The following is a 24,904-nucleotide window of genomic DNA, read 5'->3' on the forward strand; positions in this document are numbered from 1 at the left end:
TTAGTGTATTGAAAATTAGAATCCTGTGTCCTCTTTTGAGGTCTTAGTGTAGATCTTTGTAAATATTTACTTCAGTAGGTAGTGAGGGGTTTTTGTTTTTGTTTTTTGCTTGAGATTCAGATTAATGAGATTACTGCTGTGAGTAAATTCAGGTGGATGTATTTGGACTGTTGAGGGAAAAAAACTTAGAATATTAGTTTCTAGGAAAAGCTGATAAACTCATAATTGGATACTTTTTCTGCCTCAACAGTGATTTTTTTTTACAACTGTCAAATTTTAGATAAAACATTTCAGTATGATAACAAATGAAAGGGTATTAAAGTAGAGGAGATGTGGAAATGTTTTAGTCTCGTTATCTCATCCTGTGTGTGTGTGTAAAATCATAAAGCGCTCACTGTGCACCAGGCACTGTTCTGAGCAATTTCCTCACATGTGTCAATCATTTAATCTGCCTGTCAACCCTGTGAAAGAGGTTCTACTGCATTAACATTTAAAGTGGCCTGTACCGGGTAACTTCATTTGTCTAGGTAAGGGGGCTTGCAAACTATGTCTGACAAGCTGGATCCTCCCTGCAGTTTTTAGTGGTTGGAAAGAGCAAAGCAATCTTTCGTAAAAGTTTGTTTTATAAACATTTTTATACAATTCTGCTTCTGAAATAATTTCCAATTTTAATTTTATAAATTAAGTTACATGAAATTGAAATTTCAGTGTCTATAAAGTTTTATTGATATGGAGACACAGATATTCCACAGATTGTTTATTGTTTGCTTTCTTGCTGCAGAAACCATAAGGTCAGCAAAACTTAAAATATTTATCAATACTGTCTATCCATTTATAAAAAGTTTGCCGACCCCTGGTCTAGACAGAAGAGAAGAGATAGGATGAGACAAAATCAACAAAGTAATATAGTTACAAAAGAATGTATCTTTATTAGAACATTCCAGGAAGACTAGGGTTAGATAGAGTTGTCTAAGGAGCAAGCCAGCAGTATTTTCTTCTTGAAGGATTAAAAAAAAAATCTTTAATAACAGCTTCACTATAATGAAAAATGCCTAATTACTTCAAAGTGTTGTATTGACCTTTTTTTTCTGTTAGTATAAGATGTCTCCTCAAGATATATCTGAAGGGCTTTGTAAATATTTATTTGAATTTGGGTGACAGTTGTTGCAGTTACCTTTGAAACCTGAGTACTTTGGCCTGCTGATTTGATTTTTGCCCTTGGAACTCATCTGAGTTCTGACATTGAAGATTTCTTGATTTCCCCTTCTTTTATAATTTTGCCTTTGGCCATTTAGGACTGGTTACAGTCTGTAATGTTGAGTATATGGTTCTCTACTGAGGGATGTGCATCATAATCATCTGGAGAAGATTTTAAAATCTCTGTGGCACCTCAGAGTTGCTAGGATAAGGCCTGGCATGATTATCTTCAGGAAGTTTCTCAGGTGATTCAAGTGTAGACTCATGGTAAAATCCATAGTTACCCCGCTTCTCCTTCAGCTACTTTAGTACATCCAACTGGAAAAAAATACAAACGTGGCATTCATTGTTTTGTGTCCCAGAGGTGTTTCTCAGCCTAAAGATTCATTACCTAAATTTATGTAAACTCATAGTAGAGGTCATCAGCATCAGTTTGGTGAAGTCATTTTTTATTTTGATATCATTCAGTATAATAATAGAATGCAAGTTGGAATTTTTGTTAGAGAGCAGGTAGTATAATTCAATATTGTTTATTTTTATGAGAGACATATTTGGCATCATAGAATCCCAGTGAACCTAGATATAATGGATTCACTGAAGTAGAACACAATTTATAGGAGACAATATTTTTAGGAGGAATAGTTTATATTCCAGGACTGTTTTGTTTTGTCAGTGGTTCTGTCAGTCTGTAAAACAACCTTTTGAATAGATCTTTTCCCCATTTTCATTTAAGTATATTTCTACATCAGAGTGAACTTAAAAGGAAAAAAATGACCTGCAATTTCTAAAAGCATGTTAAAACAGCAGATAGTTATCTTTTTTCACGTTCTGTTTCACTGTTTATAGACGCAAACAGTTGTATCACACAGAAAACTGATTTGAGATAAAAAGCAGTAGGAAGGGATATACATACAGTCAAATCTAAGCGGGTCAGAATTCCACTTGGAACCCTCAGGTGTTCAAAATGGCTTCATGCCTTAAGTCAAAGAAGAGAAAGATTTTAATCAACAAAGAAGCAATCTTTGAGCATCTGTCAACAGGTGATCACTGTGGGGACAAAGATTATATCTTGCATGTGTTCGGTGGGTGTGTAAGGATGAGAAGGCGTACTGATCAATGTCCGTGAAGGGAAAGCCAAGAATGATGAGGTAGACAGGCAAAGAAGAAAGAAACAAGGAGAGGAAGGAGAAGAGCTGGAAAGTCAGCAGTAATGAGATGGTGCTTATAAGTTGCAGTGGCAGTGGATATCAAAGACTCCACTTGCAGTGGGGACAGTGACAGTGAAACAGAGGATGGGAGAGTTCTCAGTTATCTGTTTTGCACCTCAGTAGCCATTTGTTTGATGCTGAAGCTCCAATACTTTGGCCACCTGATGCGAAGAGCCAACTCATTGGAAAAGACTCTGATGCTGCGCAAGATTGAGGGCAGGAGGAGAAGGGGGCAACAGAGGGTGAGATGGTTGGATGGATGGCATCATCGACTCAATGGACCTAAGTTTGAGCAAATTCCGAGAGATAGTGAAAGACAGGGAAGCCTGGTATGCTACAGTCCATGGGGTTGCAAAGATTCGGACATGCTGAGTGACTGAACAACAAGTCTTTTGTTCAGGATGTTTCTCTTTGTCTATTTTAAGTAGGGCTCGGTCTGTTATATCTGATAATCCTTAAGGGCTTTGGTTACCTGGTGAGTATCCAGGGAGTAGAGTTTAAGCAGTTTGAGGGGTGAAGAGTATTCATTCCAATAGAGTTTAGTGCTAGGCTAAGGCTCCGATATTAATGTCTGCTATATTATTGTAACAGAACTGAGGGCTTGGGGGCATATTATTAGGGTTCTCCAGCCAGGCACCCAGTAGGATTTATGTGTATATTGAAAAGAAAAAGTGACTACAGTCAATCTCTGGGAGAGGGAGAGAACGGAGGGAGAGATTTTAAGGAATTGGCTTGTGTGGTTGTGAAGGTTGGCAAGGCCAAATTGTAACTGGCTGGTGACCCAGGGAAGAGTTGATGTTGCAACTCCCAAGTCCAGAGGCAGTCTGCTGGCCTTGCACATCTTTCTTTTCAGGCCTTCAACAGATTGGATGAGGCTCACCCACATTGTGGAGGGTAATCTGCTCTACTCAGAGTCTGCTGATTTAAATGTTGATTTTCCTGGTGGTCCACTGGCTAAGGGTCTGTGCTTCCAACGCAGGGGGCCCAGGTTTGATCCCTGGTCAGGGAACTGGATCCCATAGGCTGCAGCTAAGAGTTTTTAGAAGAGCGAGAGAAAAAAAAATACTATTTCTACTTTCTTCCGATTTATAATCTAAAGCAGTGGAGCATCTATTTGCAACACTTGCCTTTAATACTAAGAGTTACTAGACTTGATATTGGTACGAGTAATTCTCAGTGGAAAAGGTGGTATCTTAATCATTGGCCCAAAGCTAATTGAAAAAATGTAAAATATTTTGAATGTAAATTTTGGATGAGTGACTTAAATCTTGCAAAATGAGATATAGTAGTCAGCTGTAACTAATAGGAAAGTGAAGAAATGGTGTAGCTATTGGAAGAATTTTACTTTTACAGAAAGTGAACTGTGCCTTTACTTAGTCCATCCCTCAATGATGACCCATCCTGGTCCTTCTTTGCTTTAGTTTTTTTTTTTTTTTTTTTAATTAGTTTTTGTTATTGCTTGCCAACAGCAGGTCCCAGTGAATCGTGGGCCTCCAAGCTGAAGGAGAATAAGAACAGGTGGACACTAAAGCCTAGGTATTTGATGAAGAACTTTCAGTGATCTAGTGTTTTCAAATTGTGGGGGGGTGGGGGGGTGGAGAAAATCTAACTTCTTCATATTAATCACACAGCACAGGATACTGCAGGGACCATTAGTGTTTTAATCATTTTTGACATCTTTGTTTTATTAGAAAACAACCTCAAAACTCTAGAAGCTTATCTCTGTAAGTGGAGAAGTGAGGAAATCACAAAAATTGATTTAAGGAAATGAAGTTGCTCTTGAGGGTACTTTGTTGTCTGATGTAGTCTTACAGAATTAAACTGTAAATTTAAAAATTTAAATTTGACTGGGGTGTTTTTCAGAATAGGCAATGCATTAATTTCATAGGTATATTTTTTTAAATTATTTGACTGCATTGCAGTATAGCATTAATGATGTGGTTTAAAACTGTTTTTACATAGAATAATAGTCAAAGTCAAATACTGAGAACTTAGAGAAACCAGTAGTAACCTCATGTTTGGTGCCATGATACCGAGCATTACTTGGTGAAGTGATGGAGAATTTGCTGGCACACCCTATATGTCCACCACTATTTAAATGGAAGAGTGATGGTCCTCCTTTTTACTTCTGTTCAGTGAGGACTTTGCAAATCAAAACATATATGTGTATGTTCTGTTGGGTTAATTATACAGAAATCAGGATGATTTTGATGGTTCACACAATTTGGGGATGGTGAGGGGAGGAGAAGACAGAAAAAGTGAAAAAAATTTTTATCCAAGGAGCCAGGACCTTGTTTTGGGAGATGACCAGTTTCATTTCTCATGAAGCACATAGTTTATTGGCAAACAGGAGATTTTTATTTAACTCTAGAAAGCTAGTATGAAAAGGCACTCAGTAATCCTTGACAATAGCTTCTGTCTTTCCTCATTGCTGTATCTGGACTGTATTATTTGTATTAGGGTTAGGAACTGTAACCTGCTGTTCAAGGAAGGTAGGTAATCTGCATTGTTGAGTGACAGTTTCATGAGACCAGGAACCATTGGTAATCCCTTAGTGTAAAAGTCTTAGGTGAATTTCTTAAACTCTTCTACATCTAATATTAATAATAAGTAAACCTGACAGCATTCTTTATGTCAGTACGCCTCTACTGTTAACATGTAATTGGCTGTTTATGTTTTCCCTCATGTACATCCTTTATCTTCTATATTGTTTTCCCCTGTTTCATAAATTCCTGCTTAGCAAGAAACAGTGTACAGAATGGATTATTGATGAAATAGTATTTTATAAAAGTTTTGGTAAGTGTGAAACCTATGTTATTAACACACTGAAACAAAATGAGAGGAACTTAAATTAGTAATTCAGTCACTAAGGTTTTTTTTAATAATTTCCTGTTTTCTTTTTTTACTTTTCCCCTTTTTCTTTCTGTGGTGAGGTACTTACCTAAGCCATAATAAACAATGTTGTCTAGGAGAGTTGCTTTGGTATATCAGAAAACTGTTGTGTTAGAGTATAGAGTGCTTAAGAATTCTGCATTCCAAAAAACATACTGAAGAAGCCTCTGTTTCTAGTGCTCAGGCAGCACAGATCTGATCTCTAAGAATGTCTGGATATTGACATGCGTGCTAATAGATAAACCAAACTCTTCTTTGAAATAATGTTTGTGATATATACAAGTAGCTTAGAGGGGATTGTTGGAGTACTGCCAAAATATATTTAAAAAATGATAAGTTAAAAAAAAAAAGATGAGTCTTTTCACTCATTATGTTGACTTTGGAAGGATTTGTGAACCCCCTTAAAATCCATGTATGTATTAGTAATATTTTATCTTCATATGTGCTTTTTTGAGGGAAGGGGTTTTGCCTCTTCATCACATTGTCAAACGAATTTAGTGACTCCCCAAAAGATTTAGGACTCCTTCCCAGGTTGTGTGAAAATACTGCCTAGTTTATTTGTACTGTTGGTTATAAATATAGATTGATCATAAATTGTTGTAATGAAAACATTATTAACCTATAGTAGTAAATAATAGCATATATTTTAATTAGCAAATTGAGACGTTTCAAATTTAATCATCCCATTCCCTGACATACCCCCTTTCAAGTGGTCTCCTGGGAAGGAGCATACTCTGCTTTCTAGGTCCCTCTGCTCTGTTTGCCTTTTCAGTTTTCGCTTTCTGCACAGTGGCGCTTAGGCTCTTTGATCCATTGTTTCCAGTCTCCTCATTATGCATTCATCACACATACCCTATAAACCTTTAACCCAATCCTAGATCTCTAAATGTGTGACTTTTCTGTGTCTGTAGCCAGACAACTGCTAAAGAAAAGTCACATGTTTGTAAAATTGTCACCACCAAAAGTTCCTGGTCTCCAATCTTAAAAATGTCCATCCTGTACTTCCTGTTGTGTTTTTTTTTGCCCTCTTTCTTCATAGCAGCTGTTTCAAGCCTTTTAATGCCTTCTTCTTCATTCTCCCTACCCAGCAAGTGACCTCACTTCCTATTTTCTTGAAATAAAAAGATTTCATGTTTTTCTCCTTCATAATACAGTAGAAGAGGTAAGTCATCTTTGTATCTAGATCTCTCATTCCGTTTTCTTCCTCCTCCTCCCATTGAGTATTTCTCTATTCTGATTTTTTTTTTAATATGGAAAACTGCAGACCCATAAACGAAAGTAGAGAAAATTACCATTCATGTACCTATTACCCAGCTTCAACAGTTATCAACTCAAAGCTAGTATTTTTTTCATATATATCCCTCCATCCACTCTTCCAAAATTTTTTTAAACAAATCCCAGACATATCATTCTACTGATAAAATTTTCATTGTATATTTTTAAATGACTTAAAAATAATCACAATACTGTTATCCCATGAAACACTCACAGTTTTTCTTTAGTATCATTAGACATTCAGTCAATGTTCACATATCACCAAATGTTTAATTGGTTTGTTTTACAAAAATTGTTTATTTTATACTTAAAAAAAATTTAGATCTAAGTAAGGTCAGTGTATTCCAGTGGTTATATCAGTTATCTCCTTTAATCTATAGATTTCCCTTTCCAGCTCTCTCTCTCTCTCTCTCTCTCTCTCTCTCTCTCTCTCTGTTTCTTTGGAATTTATTTGAAGAAACTGGGTCATTTATTTTATAGGGTTTTTCAGAGTCTGGGTTTTACTGGTTATATCCCTGTGGTGTTTTTAACATATTCTTCTGCCCTTTATGCTTCTTGGTAATTGATAGTTAGAGCCGGAAACTTGAACAGATTCAGATTTGATTTTGTGACAAGAATACCTTATAGGTGTGTGGTGTTATTCTGTCAGGGGATACATCATTCTGGTTGTTTCTTTGTTTGCCTTTGGTTAATTAGGTGGTGAAAACGGTGATACTAAAATTATTCATTCCTTTATTTCTCCTGTGTCTTTTTTTCCTTCCACCATTAACATTTAAGCATCTTGCTAGGTTGAGAAAAACAACAGTCCATAAAAACTGCTTTTCAATATTTCCATCTGTTTCTAAGATATTTTTGGTAACCATCTTTACTTCATCTTTGTGTACTCATCAGCCCGTTTGCAGTGCTGAACCATGCTCTTAACCATTTTACTGAAATCATTCTCAGCAGGGTTATCCGTGAGCTCTATAACAAGTGAAACAGACCCATTTCATACCTTATTTTGCTTGACAGTTGGGTAACTTTGGGTACTGTTGATTGTCTCTTCTTGAAATATTCCCATATTGACTTGTGATATGTTCCCTCTCCTTTTTACTTTTACCTCTTTAATTGCTTCCTATCAGCCTCTGTTGTAGACTCTTTTAAGTGTTGGTGTTGCTCTGCCTGGCTCTAGTCTAATTATACCATCTCTAAGCAGGTAAGTAACAAATCTTTTATTCCCCCTTAGGTTGGTTCTTTTTAGAGCTGACATATCTAAAGATGGAATGATTCACACTTCTTCATCCCTCCACGTATAGTTCTACTTATTTCAGCTTGTTTCTAACCTAGAAGTTTTTTGAGTTGACTCCTTGACTGACCTTTTACTCTCAGCCTTCTAGTTCTCTTTACTGCTGCTATTCTAGTGTAGATCTCCATCTTCATTGCTGCAGACATCTTATCTGGTTTCTTCCTTTCCCGTCTTTATGGTCCTTCTTCACTATAAAAACAAGAGTGATTTTTCTTTTAAAAAAAAGGAGGGGCTCCCCATTATTCCTAGGATATATTGTAAAGACCAGAGCTTGTTTTCTGGCCTAGCCTCTGCTAATTATCTCTTCAGCTTTATGTTGAATCATCATCATCTGCTATTTGGAAATACTTGTCACACATTTCACACAGTTTTAACTGCTTGGCTGACTCTTCCAGAAGACTGTAACTTCTTCAGTGTAAAGACCAAGAAGTCTTTTCTTTTCCCTCATTAAACATGATGCCTGATTCATTGTGTTTAGTGTATGTTGAATGGATAAATTTGTGCAGTACACTATTATATTCAGTGATTTCTTTATATCTTGGTTTTATCCTGATTAGGTCATGCTAGTATTCTTTTACTATTGTAATTCTTGTACATTAATTTGCTTTTTTTGTCTAGAGGTAGTCTCTCCATAGTTAAACTGAACCTTGTAACGTACATAATATTGTGGAGTTAAAAAAAAAATATTGTGGAGTTTTTTCATTTTTGCTGCTGCTTTTTTACTCTGATTTATGTGATTAATGCTGTCAGTGGGTTACTGTTGTCCCAGATAATAGAAATCTGTACACAGTTCACATTGTCACCAACCTTCTTGTTGGAGTATATGAGTTCCTAGGTGGTTTGGCTTGGTGTGACAATTAAGACTTAGAAAAGTGAGGCTAAAATTTAAGTGTTCAAACCTGTGTTGACCTGTGCAGTTCAAACCAGTCTTGTTCACGTGTCAACTATATTTCCCAATTACAGTGGAAATTCTGTCTAGCTATTTTTTTTCAGGATATCACATACTTTTGTTTTCATATGCTTGTTCTAATGTTTTATGTTAGTAAGATTGATAGTAAATAGTTGGTGTGATAATGAGATCCTTCCATGTTTTTTTCCAGATTTACGTATTTTTAATTGAAGGGACATTGTTTTGTCTAGCTATATTTATACAGTGTGTTAAGACAAATTGTACTTAGACTTTTAAAAAATAGAGGAGATTTGAAGAATAATTCTTCAAGAAATAATTCTTGATTTTTCTTTTATCTACACTTATTCTCATTGAACCGATCGTGTGTTGCAGGTATAAAGGGCTCTGAAATATTAACAAGATTAGAGAATTGGGTTGTTTGAGTACAAAGAAGTATATACTCCATTCAGTTTAAATACATACTTCTTAAGCATTGAACAATGCTAAATTATTTCTTGATTAAATGTATTGGTTAAGAGGGCATTAGATTAGCTAAATAGTTTATTTACATTATAAATAATATCAGCTATTGTAAGATTACTAGTTGCTAACATTCAATCTTGAATTTACTTTATTTATGGTTAGAACCTTTGACTTGTGGGCAGTTTGTGCAGTACTTATATTTGTTACTTTTTTCAGGTAATACTTTTTGTAAATTAGAAAATTTGTTTTTGTCCTTAAGGAAAAAGTGTTTTCTTCTCTAAAAGTTATATGTTAATATTTGAAATTCAATAAAATTGAATAGTGTTGTTTTGGCTCAGTTAACTGTTAAAGATCATTTAAAATGCATAAAATGACTGTTTTGGCATTGATTTTCACAGTAGGTTAAAAAACATCACCTGATATTCATCATATTACCATCATGGTAAACCTCACCTTTGATAGTGCATACAGCAAGTAATAATTTAAGAATAATTTAAATTCTAAGTGAAAGAAATAATCTTTCTCTCTCTCTCCTTAGGTGGAATGAACCTTACTTGTTGAATATCTCCTGGTTACACGTTGGATTCACTTGTGAAAGAATCATTTTCCCCTGCGTGGAAGCCACTTAGTGGCTTATTTAATTATAAATCCAGGGATTGCAAAGCTTTTTGATTTTCCAGAGGAGGGACATACCACTATATCAAATAAGCTTGATATTACAGCCAAAATGGTGCTGTCCCAGAGACAACGAGATGAACTGTAAGTTTCTGTTTTGTGTTTTTTTTTTTTTTTTCTTAAATCCTCTCATAAAAGACAAAGTAGTAGATTAAAATACAGCTTTGAGAGATGTATTCTAAATTAAAACTGTTATAAGAGTTCAAATATTGGTTTGGGCTATTTGGTCTATTAGAACTGGGTCTTATCTTGACATAGTGTTATTTACCCTTTTGACATTATCATGTGTACTTTTGAAGCAGAGAAAACAAGTAAGTTATTTGGGATAAGTTTTATTCTAACCTTGTCTTAACTATCTTATATTCAATAGGAAGGTAGGTGCTTCAAAGCACTTCAAATTTTTTTTTTTGTCTGGGATCCATGTATTAGAAAAATGAAATCTTTTATGTTATTGTCACTGCTGATGCCTTTCCTTTTTGTCTTACTATGTTTTTCGTCTTTTATCATCCAGTGGCTATTGTATATGAACTTTATGAAGTGGCTAATATAGTTAATGCAAGAGCATTAATGAAAACAGCATGAAATTATGTGACTACTATTTTATAGTGTCTTAAAGCATCCCATATTTTATAGCATTCTGTTTTTATAGATGAGGAGTATTGGGGGAACATTTTAACTTCATATTCTAGGTTTTTTTAGGATTTTCCTGTGGGTTTTAAAAAATTTCATTTGGAAATAATTTCAGATTTATAGAAAAGTTGTAGCATTAGTACAAAGAATACTTACTATATGTTTTATCCAGATTCGCCTGTTATTTTTTTTTTTTTTACCATTTGCTCTATCATTTGCACCCTAGCCATGTGTAGTTTTTTAAAACCATTTGAGAGTAAATTGCATGCAAGAAGGACCTTTGCCCCCAGATACTTCATTGTGCAGTTCCTAAGAATAACTTTACTCTTCTATAAAACAGTTAGCAGCTTCAGTAAAATTTAACACTGTCACTTTTTATTTAATGTACTTCAGTTTTGTTGCTTGGACCAGTAATATCATTTGTAGCATTTTTTCCCTCTCTCTGATATACCATGAAGTCCAGGATTGGGTTTATTTAGTTGTCATGTCTCTTTAATCTCATTTAATCTGGAACATTTCCTCATTCTTTCTTTGTCTTTTATGGTGTTAATATTTTTGAGTAGTCTTTAAAATTTTCCTTGTTGAATGAGAGATTCTTTAAATTCTGTAGTGCTTTACAGTTTTCAGATGTTTCACACATACAATTTCATATACTTCCATGATAACCCCTTTTGCCTCTCCCCACTGATGACCAACCACTGGCATATTCTCTGTGTGAGTGTACTTCCTTTTTTTTTTTGTTTGTTTCATTCACTAGTTTGTTGTATTTTTTCAGATTCCACATATAAGTGATATCACACAGTATTTGTCTGACTGCGTAGTGTCCTCCAAGTCTGTCCATGTTGCTGCAAATGGCAAGGTTTTCCTTTTTTGGGCTGAGTATTATTCCATTGTGTGTCTACCACATCATCTTTACCCATTCATCTGTTGGTAGACAGGTTGCTTCCATACCTTGGCAGTTGTCAGTAATGCTACTGTGAACATTGGAGTGCATATGTCTTTTTGAGTTAGTGTTTTTGGAGTGGAATTGCTGGGTCATGTGATAGTTCTATTTTTAGTTTTTTGAGAAACCTCCATGCTATTTTCCACATTGGCTGTACCAATTTACATTCCCACCAACAGTGTTTGAGGGTTCCCTTTTCTCCATAACCTTGCCAGCATTTGTTATTTGTGAGTCTTTTAATTTTTTTTTTTTGACTGCATCCTGTGGCATGTGGCATCTTAGTTCCCTGACCAGGGATCGACCCATGCCCCCTGTGTCGGGAGCATGGAGTCTTAACCGTTGGACCAACAGGGAAGTCTGTTTTTTTCCCCCAAAATAGAGTGTTTCTCATTTTATGTTTCTTTCCTCATAATTAGATCCAGTCTATGCATTCTTGGACAGAATACTACATAAATAACTTTGTCCTCCTGTCAGAATATCATATCTAGGTGCATATAGTGCCCTCTGCCCCTCAGTGATGGTGTTAACTTTGCTCCCTCAGTCTCAGTGCCTGTTGTCTCCATTGTATAGCTACTGTTGTTTCCTCTTCAGCAAATAAGTGCAGAGAGACTTTAAGATGATGCAGACATTCTTCTTCCCATCGCTATTTCTCCCCTAGATTTAACATCCATTGATGATTCTTGCCTGAATGATTCTTTACTACAGTGGTTGTAAAGTGATGATTTTCTAACACCGCTACTCATTCTGTATTTATTAGTCAGCGCTCAGCATTTTACTGTAATCAGTGCACCTTCTTTTTCCCTCTTTTATGTATGTGTCTTTTCATTATTGGTATTAATTCACGGGTTCTTAAATTTACAGTTGTTCATCTTTCATTACTATTGTACTATTTCAGTGCTTGAATTGTCACAGATTTCCCATAGGAGCCTCTTCAGTTTGCTCTTTTATGTGCCCCTATCATTTTTTGTAAGCACTGCCTTACTTTGTAGGATAATAAGATGTTCTAGGCTTATTGTTTACCTCAACAATTTGTTTACCTCAACAATTCGTTTACCTTAACAAGGGTTTGCCTTAACCATCGAATCAGCTGTTGCTCCAAGAAGCCCTGGTTCTTCTTAGTGAAAGTCGCTCAGTCGTGTCCAATTCTCTGTGACCCCATGGACTATATACAGCCATGGGATTCTGCAGGCCAGAATACTGGAGTGGGTGGCCTTTCCCTTCTGCAGGGGATCTTCCCAATCCAGGGATCGAACCCAGGTCTCCTGCATTGCAGGTGGATTCTTTACCAGCTAAGTAGTATTTGAGATCAAGATAATGGGCATTAAGTGTACTCATTACTAGGGATATCTTTGCTTCAGGGCCCTTTAAGTAGACAGAACTAGGAAATACATATATGTATTAACACATATATAGACTCCCTAGCTCATATTTGTGCTAAGGTTTCTCAATCTTTGCACAGTTGACATTTTGGGCTGAGTAATTCTTTGCTGTGGGGGCTGTCCTGTACATGTTTGGTTGTTTAGCAACATCCCTAGCTTTTGCCTACTAGATGCCACAACCAAAAATATTTCCAGACGTTACTGCTGTCCTCTGAAAGGACTGTAATGCTTCTAAAATAGTTTCGGAATTATTATTATGCTCATACCAGTGAAAAATCTCCTGGAAAGGGTCCAGAGTTTGAATGTAGTTCTTCCCCTCTCCGTTCTACTGAAGACTGAGAGTATATAATGAAATAGTGTGTAAGTTACGTAGATTCATTTTGTTTTGTGTTTCATTTGAAATACAGTTGGGTACATCTGTTCTGTTAATAGTTTTTCCTGTTTCTGTGTTTTACATTGCACCTGCTTCCCATCTTTATTATATATGTTTTCTTGTTTCTCCCTTCTTTCATAGTTAAAAGGTAGCATACTGTATGTTCTCTTTTGCATTTTAACTTTTATTCACTTTACAGTGTCTCCTGGAACTCACTCATGTCAGTTCATAGAAATCCTCTTCTTCCCCCACCCCTCCAATAGCTGGATAGTACTCTGCTGTTTATACACCAGTTTTTCAACCATTCTTCCATGTTTGAACATATAGTTTCCACTATCATTCTTGTTTCTGTCTTTTCTTTAGATAGATTTTTTATTTCTTTAGGTAGAAGATTCTTTCCTTCTAAATAACTTGTGAGAGCTGACCGCAAGTCTTGCCTATCACCCTCATAATCAGGATGACTATTTAAATTATGACCAAGAATAGAGCTTTTAATTTTTCTAAAAATCAGTTGAGAAAGAATCTAATTTCAGGTGGCTAAGTTTTTACAGAATTTGAGATAAGAACTGACTTAAAAGTATTCATCAAGCAAAGCAGATTTGTCCCACAGATCTAAATATAAATTTAGGATATGGATTTAGTGTCCTCCAGTTTTTAGGAAGGAAGTAAAATGAAGGCTTTTGCTTTTTTTCCTGTGATCTGAACACATATTTACTATGATAGCAAGAAATAAATGTCTATGTGCCTCTTACAAGTAAGATAAATTTTGGCATCTCAGTTGGCCTTTGTAACATTTTAGCATTTCTAAAGGTTGGCTAGCAGTTAGGCTATAAAATTCTTTTAGGTTTTTTTGGAATAAAAATGAAATTAATTTTTTTTTACAAACTTGAAACATAATTTGTGATTCAACCTAGCAAATGTGTGTTGTGTGTTCTTACTACTCTGGGGCATATAAACATGAGTAATAACATGAAACCATTTATGTGGATATGACAAGCATCTTTTAGATAAATCAAGGGTGGGAGAAATGAAAATGATCCAATTTTACAGCGAGTAACAGAGGTAGTTTTCTGACTTTAAATTCACTATTCATTAGACAAAATTCCATTACCTAAAGTAACATATGTCAAAATGTAAACCTAACCCCCCACTTTCTCAGTCCCACTTTGGAGAAGTGGCCACCATAACCCCTATATAATTTTTTTAAGATATTTTCATATTTTTACAAAAAATACATGAACATCTTTGTTCTCCTTAAGATTTATAAGATAGAATTATACTTTACAGCCTGTTTTTAGTAATTTTTTTTGTTTGTTTATTTTTAGTATTTTTTGTCACCCTTCCTATGAGTTTGGAAATGTTTACTATCTGTTGCTGGTTCATCTAATAGCAACTTTTATACATCTTATACCTCTATTTCTTTATCAAATGTTATGCATTGATTCTCCCCTGTTCTCCCCCATGGAAAATGAAGGGAGTCTGTTATTTTTATGTTGTCCTGGTTGATCATATTTGTACTGTTTGATCTGATGTTCACTCCCTAATTCTTTCGTGCAACAACTTTCCTATTGTATTTTTTAACACCTATATTGAAGTATAGTTGATATATAAATAACTATATACATTTAATATGTACAATTTGATGAGTTTGGACCATTCTTAAATTCTTATTTTGATTACTCTGTTGGGTTCAGTTCAGTCGCTCAGTCGTGTCTGACTCTGTGACCCCATGAACTGCAGCATGCCAGGCTTCCCTGTCCATCACCAACTCCTGGGGTCCACCCAAACCATTTCATCGTCTGTCGTCCCCTTCTCCTCCTGCCCTCAATCTTTCCCAGCATCAGGGTCTTTTCCAGTGAGTCAGTTCTTCCCATCAGGTGGCCAGAGTATTGGAGTTTCAGCTTCAACGTCAGTCCTTCCAGTGAACACCCAGGACTGATCTCCTTTAGGATGGACTGGTTGAATCTCCTGGCAGTCCCAGGGACTCTCAAGAGTCTTCTCCAACACCACAGTTCAAAAGCATCAATTCTTCAGCGCTCAGCCTTCTTTATAGTCCAACTCTCACATCCATACATGACCCCTGGAAAAACCATAGCCTTGACTAGACAGACCTTTGTTGGCAAAGTAATGTCTCTGCTTTTTAATATGCTGTCTAGGTTGGTAATAACTTTCCTTCCAAGGAGTAAGCATCTTTTAATTTCATGGCTGCAGTCACCATCTGCAGTGATTTTGGAGCCCAGAAAAATAAAGTCAGCCACTGTTTCCAGCCACTGTTGCCACTGTTTCCCCATCTGTTTGCCATGAAGTGATGGGGGGATGCCATGATCTTACTTTTCTGAATGTTGAGCTTTAAGCCAACTTTTTCACTCTCTTCTTTGACTTTCATCAAGAGCTGTTGGGTAGATTTTGTCATTATGTACCTTTTCAAGATGGACTTATAGATGAACCTCTGTGGATCTTTTCATGCCAGATAATACTTTTTTTGCTCCCAAAATGAATAAGTAAAAAAGTGAAGAATTTTTAGATTATACATTTTTCCCACTCAGTTAAAAGTATTAAGGGAAAAAATTGCCATGTTTTAGATTGCAAAGAAAATCTTAAATTCCAAAAAAGCAGAAATCACATAGGCCTCATTTGCTGATCATAACACTGTAAAAATGCAATCTATCCATCTGAGCATTTAAAATATATACTTCTAAATAACTGGAATAAAGAGAGCAAAATGAACCTTAGGAAGTGAAGAAATCAATAATAGGGTACTCACATCAAAAACCCATAGGATATATAGCCCACATAACATACAGAAAATTAGATAGTCTTCAATGAATCTTTATAAAAAAGAGAAATGAACTTTCAAGAAAAAGAAAAAGAAGCCTAAAGGAAGCAGAGAGAAAGAATTAATAAAAAGCAGACATTAATGAAATAGAAGATGTAGCTTGTAATTTGACAGGTAAAATTAAAAACTAGCTTTAAAAATAGACTAAAATGAAAGAGAAAAGACACAAATGAACAATAATGAAAGAGGCAAAATAAAATGAAGTCAGGTGATTTTCAAAGTTATGAGAATATTCTATTAAGTTTGAAGATCTGAATGACCTGAGTGATTCTCTAGGAAAATATATGTGATCAGATTTGTTTAGGAGAAGTTAGAAAACTTGAATAGAATCTTGACTATAGAGGAAATGATAAAAATAGGTACAGACTTCAAGTCCAGGTGATTTTCAAGGCTAGACTTCCTGTCAAGTCTTTAAGGACCAGTAACTTCCCAGATTATGCAGTCTCTTCCAGAACATCGGAAAAGGTGGAAAACTTAGGAATTCATTTTAGTAGGGTGGAATAACCCTGACAGCAACAGCAAACAAGAGGAAAATAATAAAGAACACTACATGCTAATTCTTGCATGAACTCAGATATAAAGAAATATAATAACTGAAGCCGTTAGTATATGAAAAAAAATTAATTATGGCCGAGTATGATTTATTGCAAGAATGTAAAGGTTTGTCAGTGTTTAGAAACCTGTTAGTATAATTAATAATATATATTAAAAAACAGGAGAAAAAATTGTGGTCAGTCCAGAGAATATAGAAATTGTATTCTTAATACCCAATCCTTATTGTTAGAAATAGCTTAGAAAATAAGAAATTGAATATTTACTTAATTTGATTAAGGCTTGTTGCCAGAAATCTACAGCAGACATTAGAAATATCAAGTGCATTTCCATTAACGTCTAGAGCAAGTTCAGAGTTCCTATGTTCCTGCTACCTTTTAAATTTGTATTTGAGATTCTAGCTAATGCAGGGAGACAACAAAAAGTATTAGAACTATAGGAAAGGAAGGAGACCAAGTGTGTTTGTAGGTGATAGCATCTGCATAGGAAATCGAACAGAGTCAACAGTAGCTTAAAAATATGATATATTTATGTGTGCCTCTACACATAAAGATGTCTATAAGATCTCTTGATAAGTCATATAACCTAGTTGCTAAATAGATGGTATAATACATTTCTGCTAAATACACCCCCGCACAACTGTGCATTTCTTTTGTGCCTGTATCTGTGTAGATGCAAGATAAAGGCCTGAAGTGTTAAGCGTGGTTACTTCTGAAGAGAAGAATGAAATTGGGTAAATGTAGAATGAAGATGTGTGCCAGTATTGTTTCAGTATTTTGAAGACAAAATATATTTATTTTTTGTGTAAATAAAAAGTAAAAATTTAATGGATTTTCTTCTAAACAGAGTAACGATAGATGATTATTATTCTCTGACATTATAGGTTGCAGTGGAGAAGTGTTAGGTCAGCCTGTTTTCTTTTGCTTTTCTGCCTAGGTACCCATGGTATCTGTACACTTGTTCATGTTCCCCAAGCTAGGTTTGGTTTGGTTTGGCTGTGTGGCATGCAGGATCCTAGTCCCCCTGATCATGGATTGAGTTCCTGTCCCCTTGCAGTGGAAGCATGGGAGTCCTAACCGCTGGACTGCCAGGGAAGTCCCTGGATGTTCTTTTTTTTCTCTTAGTATATTTGGTTATTTTGTATTGTGTCTTTTGGATTCCTTTTATTTTCAGTTTTATGTTACCTTAGTTTTTTGGGTTTTTTTTGAAAGTATAGAGTGTTCATCTATAATTTTCTGCTGCTTCCAGGGGTTATTCTTTCTCTGTATAGCATGCTTTCCTCTATTTTACTTGCTTTGCTACTTTTCCTCTTCTCTTAAGAAAATTTGCTTGGGTCCTTTGTGGCATTTTTGAGTATAGTTCTGTTTTGTGGAGTTATGAAGCTGGAATAGCTTGAAATTGAGTGTGCTGTCTCAGTACACGTTTCTACCTAATTAGTATGCTCTTGGGGCGTTTTACCTCTTCGTTTTCCAGGTCCTTCTTAGGTGAGCTAAATCTTCCTCAAGTCATCTCAGGCCTTTTTTGGATAATTTATTGTTTGTCTTTGTTGGCTAATTCTGGCTGGCACATATAAAGCTAATTCCCTTAACCCTTCTCTTAAATCCCCCTTTACCTGTAGACAGGAGCCCTAGAACTCCCCCGTGATTGCTTGTCCATTGCTCTCTTCAAAGCTCCTGGAAACCACCCATCTTTTTACTCTAGTTTTGCCATTTCTGGAAAGTTGAAATCACATGGTATGAGGCTTTTCAGAATGACTTTTTTCAGTATGCATTTTGAGGTTCCTTCATGTCTTTTTGTTGCTGTATTTTTAAGCTGTGTTTTGCTTTAGAGAAGACGTCCCTGGTGGCTCAGACAGTAAAACATCTGCCTACAATGCGGGAGACCAGGGTTCAGTCCCTGGGTTGGGAAGATCTGCAGAAGGAAATGGCAGCCCACTCCAGTATTCTTGCCTGGAAAATCCCTTGGACAGTGGAACCTTTTAAGCTACTGTCCATGTGGTCGCAAGGAGTCAGACAAGACTGAGCAACTTCACTTTCACGTTTGCTTCAGAAAACTTAAACTTCTTCAGTTATTTGAGGGATTCAAGTTTTTTCTTTGCATGTATTTTAACATTGTATATATTTAGTGTCTGTTAGAAAGTGACTCTGTCCTGGTCTTTAAAAAAAGAGTAAACATCTGTACTTCACTGCAAACTAAAATTATGTCTATACATAGGAGAACACTGCTACCTGTGTGAATTAGAATCTCTTCATACTTGGCAACAAAGGCAAAATATATGAATTGAGTGCTGGGACTGAAATGAGACTATAACTGTAGTTCATACCCTTTCAATTTCAAATTTTTTTAAATGTTAAACTATATTTTCATTGACTATAAATATAAGTATATATTTAGACATACACTTAATATGTTGCTTTCATCTAGCTTGTTTTGAGGTTCTGCTGCCTTTATATTTCCTTGGGGTGATAGAATATGAGCCCTTCTGAGTCTTCAAAGGAAGATTAAAGTATTCTCAGTTTGTGTTATATTTAATCTTTTTATTCTTTGAAAGCTTTTAATTGAAATATTTCATTCAGTAGAATGCATCATATTCTGATCATTCCAAAATAAAAGATAATTACAGTCCATGGGGTTGCAAAGAGTCATACATGACCTAGAGACTAAGCACACATACTGTAGGAGGTACTGGTATTTTCTGTTGTTAATGTTAGACTTGTCAAACAGTAAATAAAACATATTTCATTTGTGAAATTAAACCAAGATTATAAAATTGCTTAATGTTTCAAGATACATATTTCAGCATTTATTGAGATGTAGGCATCTCTAAAGGTAATAAAGATGTGGTCATCAGTGTCAAAATTGTTGATTTTCTGTCGAACTCATACAGAGCTGCAGAACTTTTATTGCGTCATGACATTTCATTTCACTGAACTATTTGATTGTATTTTAGAAGATTGTATTGAAAGAGAAGTCATGCTGAAAAGAGAGAAGGGCAGTGCCGCAAATAAAGTTAGGGAAGTTGAGAAAGTTGTATGCTGAGTGGCTCCGTTTTTTTTTTTTTTTTTTTGGTGAAGTTGATGGTCAGCTGGAAGGTGGGATACAATTAAGTACTTGAGAATACAGAAGGGAGACTATGGACAAGTGAATGATTCATCAGGCAGCACTGGAATGACAACCGTATATTATGACTTGACCCATACCAGTTTTTTTAACCAAGTATTCTAGGGATGTCTGTTGTGAATATGATCTGATTTTAAGTGATCTTTACTTTTATACTTTGGGGCTTACTTATGATGCTTTTTGTTTATTTAGTTGGTATCCCATCTAATCTTCCTATATGCTTCTGATAAGTAAGTCTTTTAAAAATGTCACTTAAAGTGCTTTTTCTTGCCTTGCATGTCCTTCATAATGTTTCTGTCTTATCTTTCAGCCTTTTCTGTCATACCTTAATCTCATTTCCAGTGTTTATATCTATTACTTACGTGGATCACTTTTGGAACAATTTTAAATAATAGTTATTATAGGCATTCTTTTCTTGGCATTAATGCAAATATTTCTGGTGTTTTACCATTAACAATATTATTTATTGGTTGAAGGTTTGAGGGATTTCTTTTTAAAATATTAATAAGATATCTTTTTTAATATTAATGACGACCTTTCTGTTGTTAAGGAATGGTCTAAAATCAAGAATGTTGAAGCATTTGATCATATAGACATTGAGATCTTCATCATATTCTCATTCCCAGTTCCCCTCAGTATACCAGGTACCTGTTCTTTTACTTAATGATGAAGATAAAAGTCCACTTACCCTGATTTACCTAAATTTTATTTTCCTTTACTTCATCACTGTCAGAATTAGGTCTCATTGTAACCTCTTGCTGTGCTTTACTTGTCCCAGAACTGGTAGTAGTTGAATCCTGGCCTACCTTTTTGAAATATATTCAAATGTGATGATGAAGGATGATTGTTACAATCCTTTGTCAGGGCACAGGAGTTTGGAGAGGTATAAGACTTATGACCGAGAATTTACCTTATCAATACTGCCCTTTCCCCAGAGTCTCAGTGGGGACTATAGCATACTTAAGAAGCCATGTTACCTGCCTGTCTGAGAGTTGGTTAATGTTGTATGCAGCAGTTTGTGAATGACCTGCAATAGTGTCTCTGCACTTGCAGTGAACTTTATTCACATCTTCACCAGGACTATGTAATTCATCTTGGTGTTTGTCTAAAATGGCATTGCCTGGGTCATTGTGAGGGTTGTGTTCTGGAGCAGAGCAGTAAAGACGATGATGTGCTCCTGGTGGCATGAACCTGCATGCTTGATCCTGCTGGGTCTTCTCATTATCCTGGTAGTGTGTCCTCCTAACCCAGTAGGGATCCCGGATTCATAGGGCCACTGCAGCCTATTAGGGCAGTGTACATTAACCCCATTGCTTTCCTCATTCCTGAATAGGTGAGATCAATGTCTTTTGTGATGGACCTGGTAAGAAGACATCTATTTGTCAGTTTCTCACTTAACCTCATATAAACAATAAAATTTAACTATAGAATTCCTAGAACATTTTTATTCAGCCTTAGAGTACCAGAGTACACAGTTTGAAGAAACACTGTTATTGTCATTTTGGTTTCAGAAGACCTGAATTTTGATTCTCAGCTTCACCGTTTATTAGCCAAAAAAAAAGTCAGTTAAGCTCTATGAGCCTTGGTGTCTTTACCTTTGAAAAACAGCTTCCGCCTCAGTCCCCTGTAGTGCATGCTCTGTAATTCTCTCTGCTTCAGTTTTGTTGGTAAGAAATGCTGGGGACCCTGAAGTATTCTGCTTTTATTGTTGATGCTATCCAATCTTTTTAGAGTCGTTTTTGTTTAACTAGCATTTAGAATAACTTTTGATACTCTTATCTCTATACGAATTTGAGGTTATGTATGGGTTGGTAGTGGTGGGATGTTATGTATGACTGATCCTACAAACACTACTGATACTACAACTAGAAAAATTATCTTGGAGTTATTTAAGAATGAAGAGCATGTAGGAAGTCAACTAAAATGCTTAAAGTACAATCTTTGCATTTTTAATAAACTTAAGAATAGTTTAGAAAAACAGAATCTCATTTCTTATATAGCAGTTTCAAAGGAGAGCAGTAGACTATGTCCAGTTTGGTACTGTTCCATATGTTAGTGTAAATTCTAACCAGTTCTGTTTGTTCATAGATAAAGTCCTTCCATCTCAGTTTGTTCTTTTGATTTCAGCCATTTTCTGTGATTCTACATGGCTTTAATGGTTTTGGTTCTACTGTCTGAATTTTTCTTTGATTCTAGTGATACTTGTTTTCCTTCATATCTGAAGGCTTAGTAGATTTACTTAACTCGTATATTAAGTTTCTTTGAGAGATTATTATAAACTTGTGCTTTGGTGCCCTTCTGTTTTCAAGGGTATGCATCTTTCCTCATTAATAAAGTGATGAAGATCAACTCTCAACTGAAATTAGTAGCAAACTCTAGAAGCACCCTTTAGGCTTTTGTTAGAACCAACAGATTCTTCAGTCTTATTTACTCTTTCTTTAAGTGATGGTGGTACACCTTGCCTGCGTTGGAGGTTCCTTCTTCTCAGTATCACTTCAGTTGGTGTAGATGTTGAGTGGCGAGGTAACAGGGGCAGCGGTGCTAGTTACTTGGCCACGGGCACCTGGTATTTGATGTGGAAATAAAGTTGACTAGACTGTTCTGGGACTAGGTTGTAGACTTTGTACATCATCAGTATGTTGTACTTCTCCTAATGATATCATACATATTTAAACTTCAGCTTTATTTGCTGTATTTTTGTTTATATTCCCTTGCTCTTTGATAATTCAGTATTATGATATTTTAGACCATCCCCAAGAAAAAGAAATGCAAAAAAGCAAAATGGCTGTCTGAGGAGGCCTTACAAATAGCTGTGAAAAGAAGAGAAGAGAAAAGCAAAGGAGAAAAGGAAAGATATACCCATTTGAATGCATAGTTCCAAAGAATAGATAAGGAGAGATAAGAAAGATAAGAAAGCCTTCCTCAGTGATCAGGGCAAAGAAATAGAGGAAAACAATAGGATGGGAAAGACTAGAGATCTCTTCAAGAAAATTAGAGATACCAAGGGAGCATTTCATGCAAAGATGGGCTCATAAAGGACAGAAATGGTATGGACCTAACAGAAGCAGAATAAGAAGAGGTGGCAAGAATACATAGAAGAACTATACAAAAAAGATCTTCATGACCCAGATAATCACAATGGTGTGACCACTCACCTAGAGTCAGACATCCTGGAATGTGAAGTCAAGTGGGCCTTAGGAAGCATCACTACGAACAAAGCTAGTGGAGGTGATGGAATTCCAGTTGAGCTATTTCAAATCCTAAAAGATGATGCTGTGAAAGTGCTGCACTCAAAATGCCAGCAAATTTGGAAAACTCAGCAGTGGCCATAGAACTGGAAAAGGTCAGTTTTCATTCCAGTCCCTAAGAAAGGCAGTGCCAAAGAATGCTCAGACTACCACACAGTTGCACTCATCTCACACACTAGTAAAGCAGTGCTCAAAATTCTCCAAGCCAGGCTTCAGCAATACATGAACCGTGAACTTCCAGTTGTTCAAGCTGGTTTTAGAAAAGGCAGGAGAACCAGAGATCAAATTGCCAACATCTGCTGGATCATTGAAAAAGCAAGAGAGTTCCAGGAAAACATCTATTTCTGCTTTATTGACTATGCCAAAGCATTTGACTATGTGGATCACCACAAACTGTGGAAAATTCTGAAAAAGATGGGAGTAATCAGACCACCTGACCTGCCTCTTGAGAAATCTGTATGCAGGTTAGGAAGCAACAGTTAGAACTGGACATGGAACAGCAGCCCGGTTCCAAATAGGAAAAGGAGTATGTCAAGGCTGTATATTGTCACCCTGCTTATTTAACTTCTATGCAGAGTACATCATGAGAAACGCTGGGCTGGATGAAGCACAAGCTGGAATCAAGATTGCTGGGAGAAATATCAATAACTTCAGATATGCAGATGACAACACCCTTATGACAGAAAGTGAAGAGGAATTAAAGAGCCTCTTGATGAAAGAGGAGAGTAAAAAGGTTGGCTTAAAACTCAACATTCCGAAAAGTAAGATCATGGCCTCCCCCCATCACTTCATGGCAAATAGATGGGGAAATAGTGGAAACAGTGGCTGGAAACAGTGGCTGACTTTATTTTTCTGGGCTCCAAAATCACTGCAGATGGTGATTGCAGCCATGAAATTAAAAGGCGCTTGCTCCTTGGAAGAAAAGTTATGACCAACCTAGACAGCATATTAAAAGGCAGAGACATTACTTTGCCAACAAAGGTCCATCTAGTCAAGGCTGTGGTTTTTCCAGTAGTCATGTATGGATGTGAGAGTTGGACTGTGAAGAGAGCTGAGTGCCGAAGAATTGATGCTTTTGAACTGTGGTGTTGGAGAAGACTCTTGAGAGTCCCTTGGACTGCCAGGAGAGCCAACCAGTCCATCCTAAAGGAAATCAATCCTGAATATTCATTGGAAGGACTGATGTTGAAGCTGAAACTCCAGTATTTTGGCCATGAAGAGCCGACTCATTGGAAAAGACCCTGATGCTGGGAAGGGTTGAGGGCAGGAGAAGGGGACGACAAAGGATGAGATTGTTGGATGGCATCACCGACTCAATGGACATGGGTTTGGGTGGACTCCAGGAGTTGGTAATGGACAGGGAGGCCTGGCATGCTGCAGTCCATGGGGTTGTAGAGAGTCGGACATGGCTGAACGACTGAACTGAACTGAACTGAATGCCATGTAATACCTCTCTTTTTCTAAACTGTTAAATGTAAATATGGTTACTAACTAGATATTTAACTTCCATTGGATAGAGAACACATGCCTGGTATTCTCAAGTCTCACTGCTCCTCCCCAACTCCAGTATTTTACAGTGCTCATTTTAAGCCTTATTGTAGAGTAGAATACTGAGGCTACATTACGTTCTGAAGCTGTACTTGCTAAGTCAGCAGGGACCTCTGAATAGCCAGATTGCTTGGTCACTCTTTAAACTAGATTTTACCTCTCTCAGATCTTTGTCACTGGTAGTGATTTCCATTTCTTTGAAACGTCCTTCTCCATTGGCTTGCTGACATCTCTTAATTCTTGTACTATAACACGATTCTTCACTTTCTGATGGCTTCTTAACAAGTTTGATATCTCTCAAGGTTCTGTCATTTACTTTCTACTTTCCTTTTATCTTCACATTATGTACCTTCTTCCAAAGTGTCTTTTAC

At 36.2% G+C, this 24,904-nt stretch overlaps 1 protein-coding gene and 1 long non-coding RNA gene across 3 annotated transcripts in view; one reads left to right on the top strand and one right to left on the bottom strand.

Annotated features, from left to right (window-relative positions):
• Nucleotides 1-24,904, top strand: part of PAFAH1B1 (platelet activating factor acetylhydrolase 1b regulatory subunit 1) — a 66,068-nt gene that overhangs the window by 20,806 nt on the left and 20,358 nt on the right. For both annotated transcript variants that reach the window (XM_020909761.2, XM_020909762.2), the window contains exon 2: nt 9,768-9,988. In XM_020909761.2, the coding sequence (XP_020765420.1) occupies nt 9,957-9,988 (32 nt within the window). In that variant the 5' untranslated portion in view covers nt 9,768-9,956. The remainder of the gene's footprint in view (nt 1-9,767; nt 9,989-24,904) is intronic.
• Nucleotides 905-5,414, bottom strand: LOC110147956 (uncharacterized). Its single transcript, XR_002317018.2, has 3 exons — nt 5,347-5,414; nt 2,111-2,173; nt 905-1,515 (listed from the first exon to the last, which is right to left on the bottom strand). It is a non-coding gene; the product is annotated as an uncharacterized lncRNA (long non-coding RNA).

Source organism: Odocoileus virginianus, chromosome 17, assembly GCF_023699985.2.
Source record: "Odocoileus virginianus isolate 20LAN1187 ecotype Illinois chromosome 17, Ovbor_1.2, whole genome shotgun sequence".
NCBI classification, from domain to species: domain Eukaryota; kingdom Metazoa; phylum Chordata; class Mammalia; order Artiodactyla; family Cervidae; genus Odocoileus; species Odocoileus virginianus.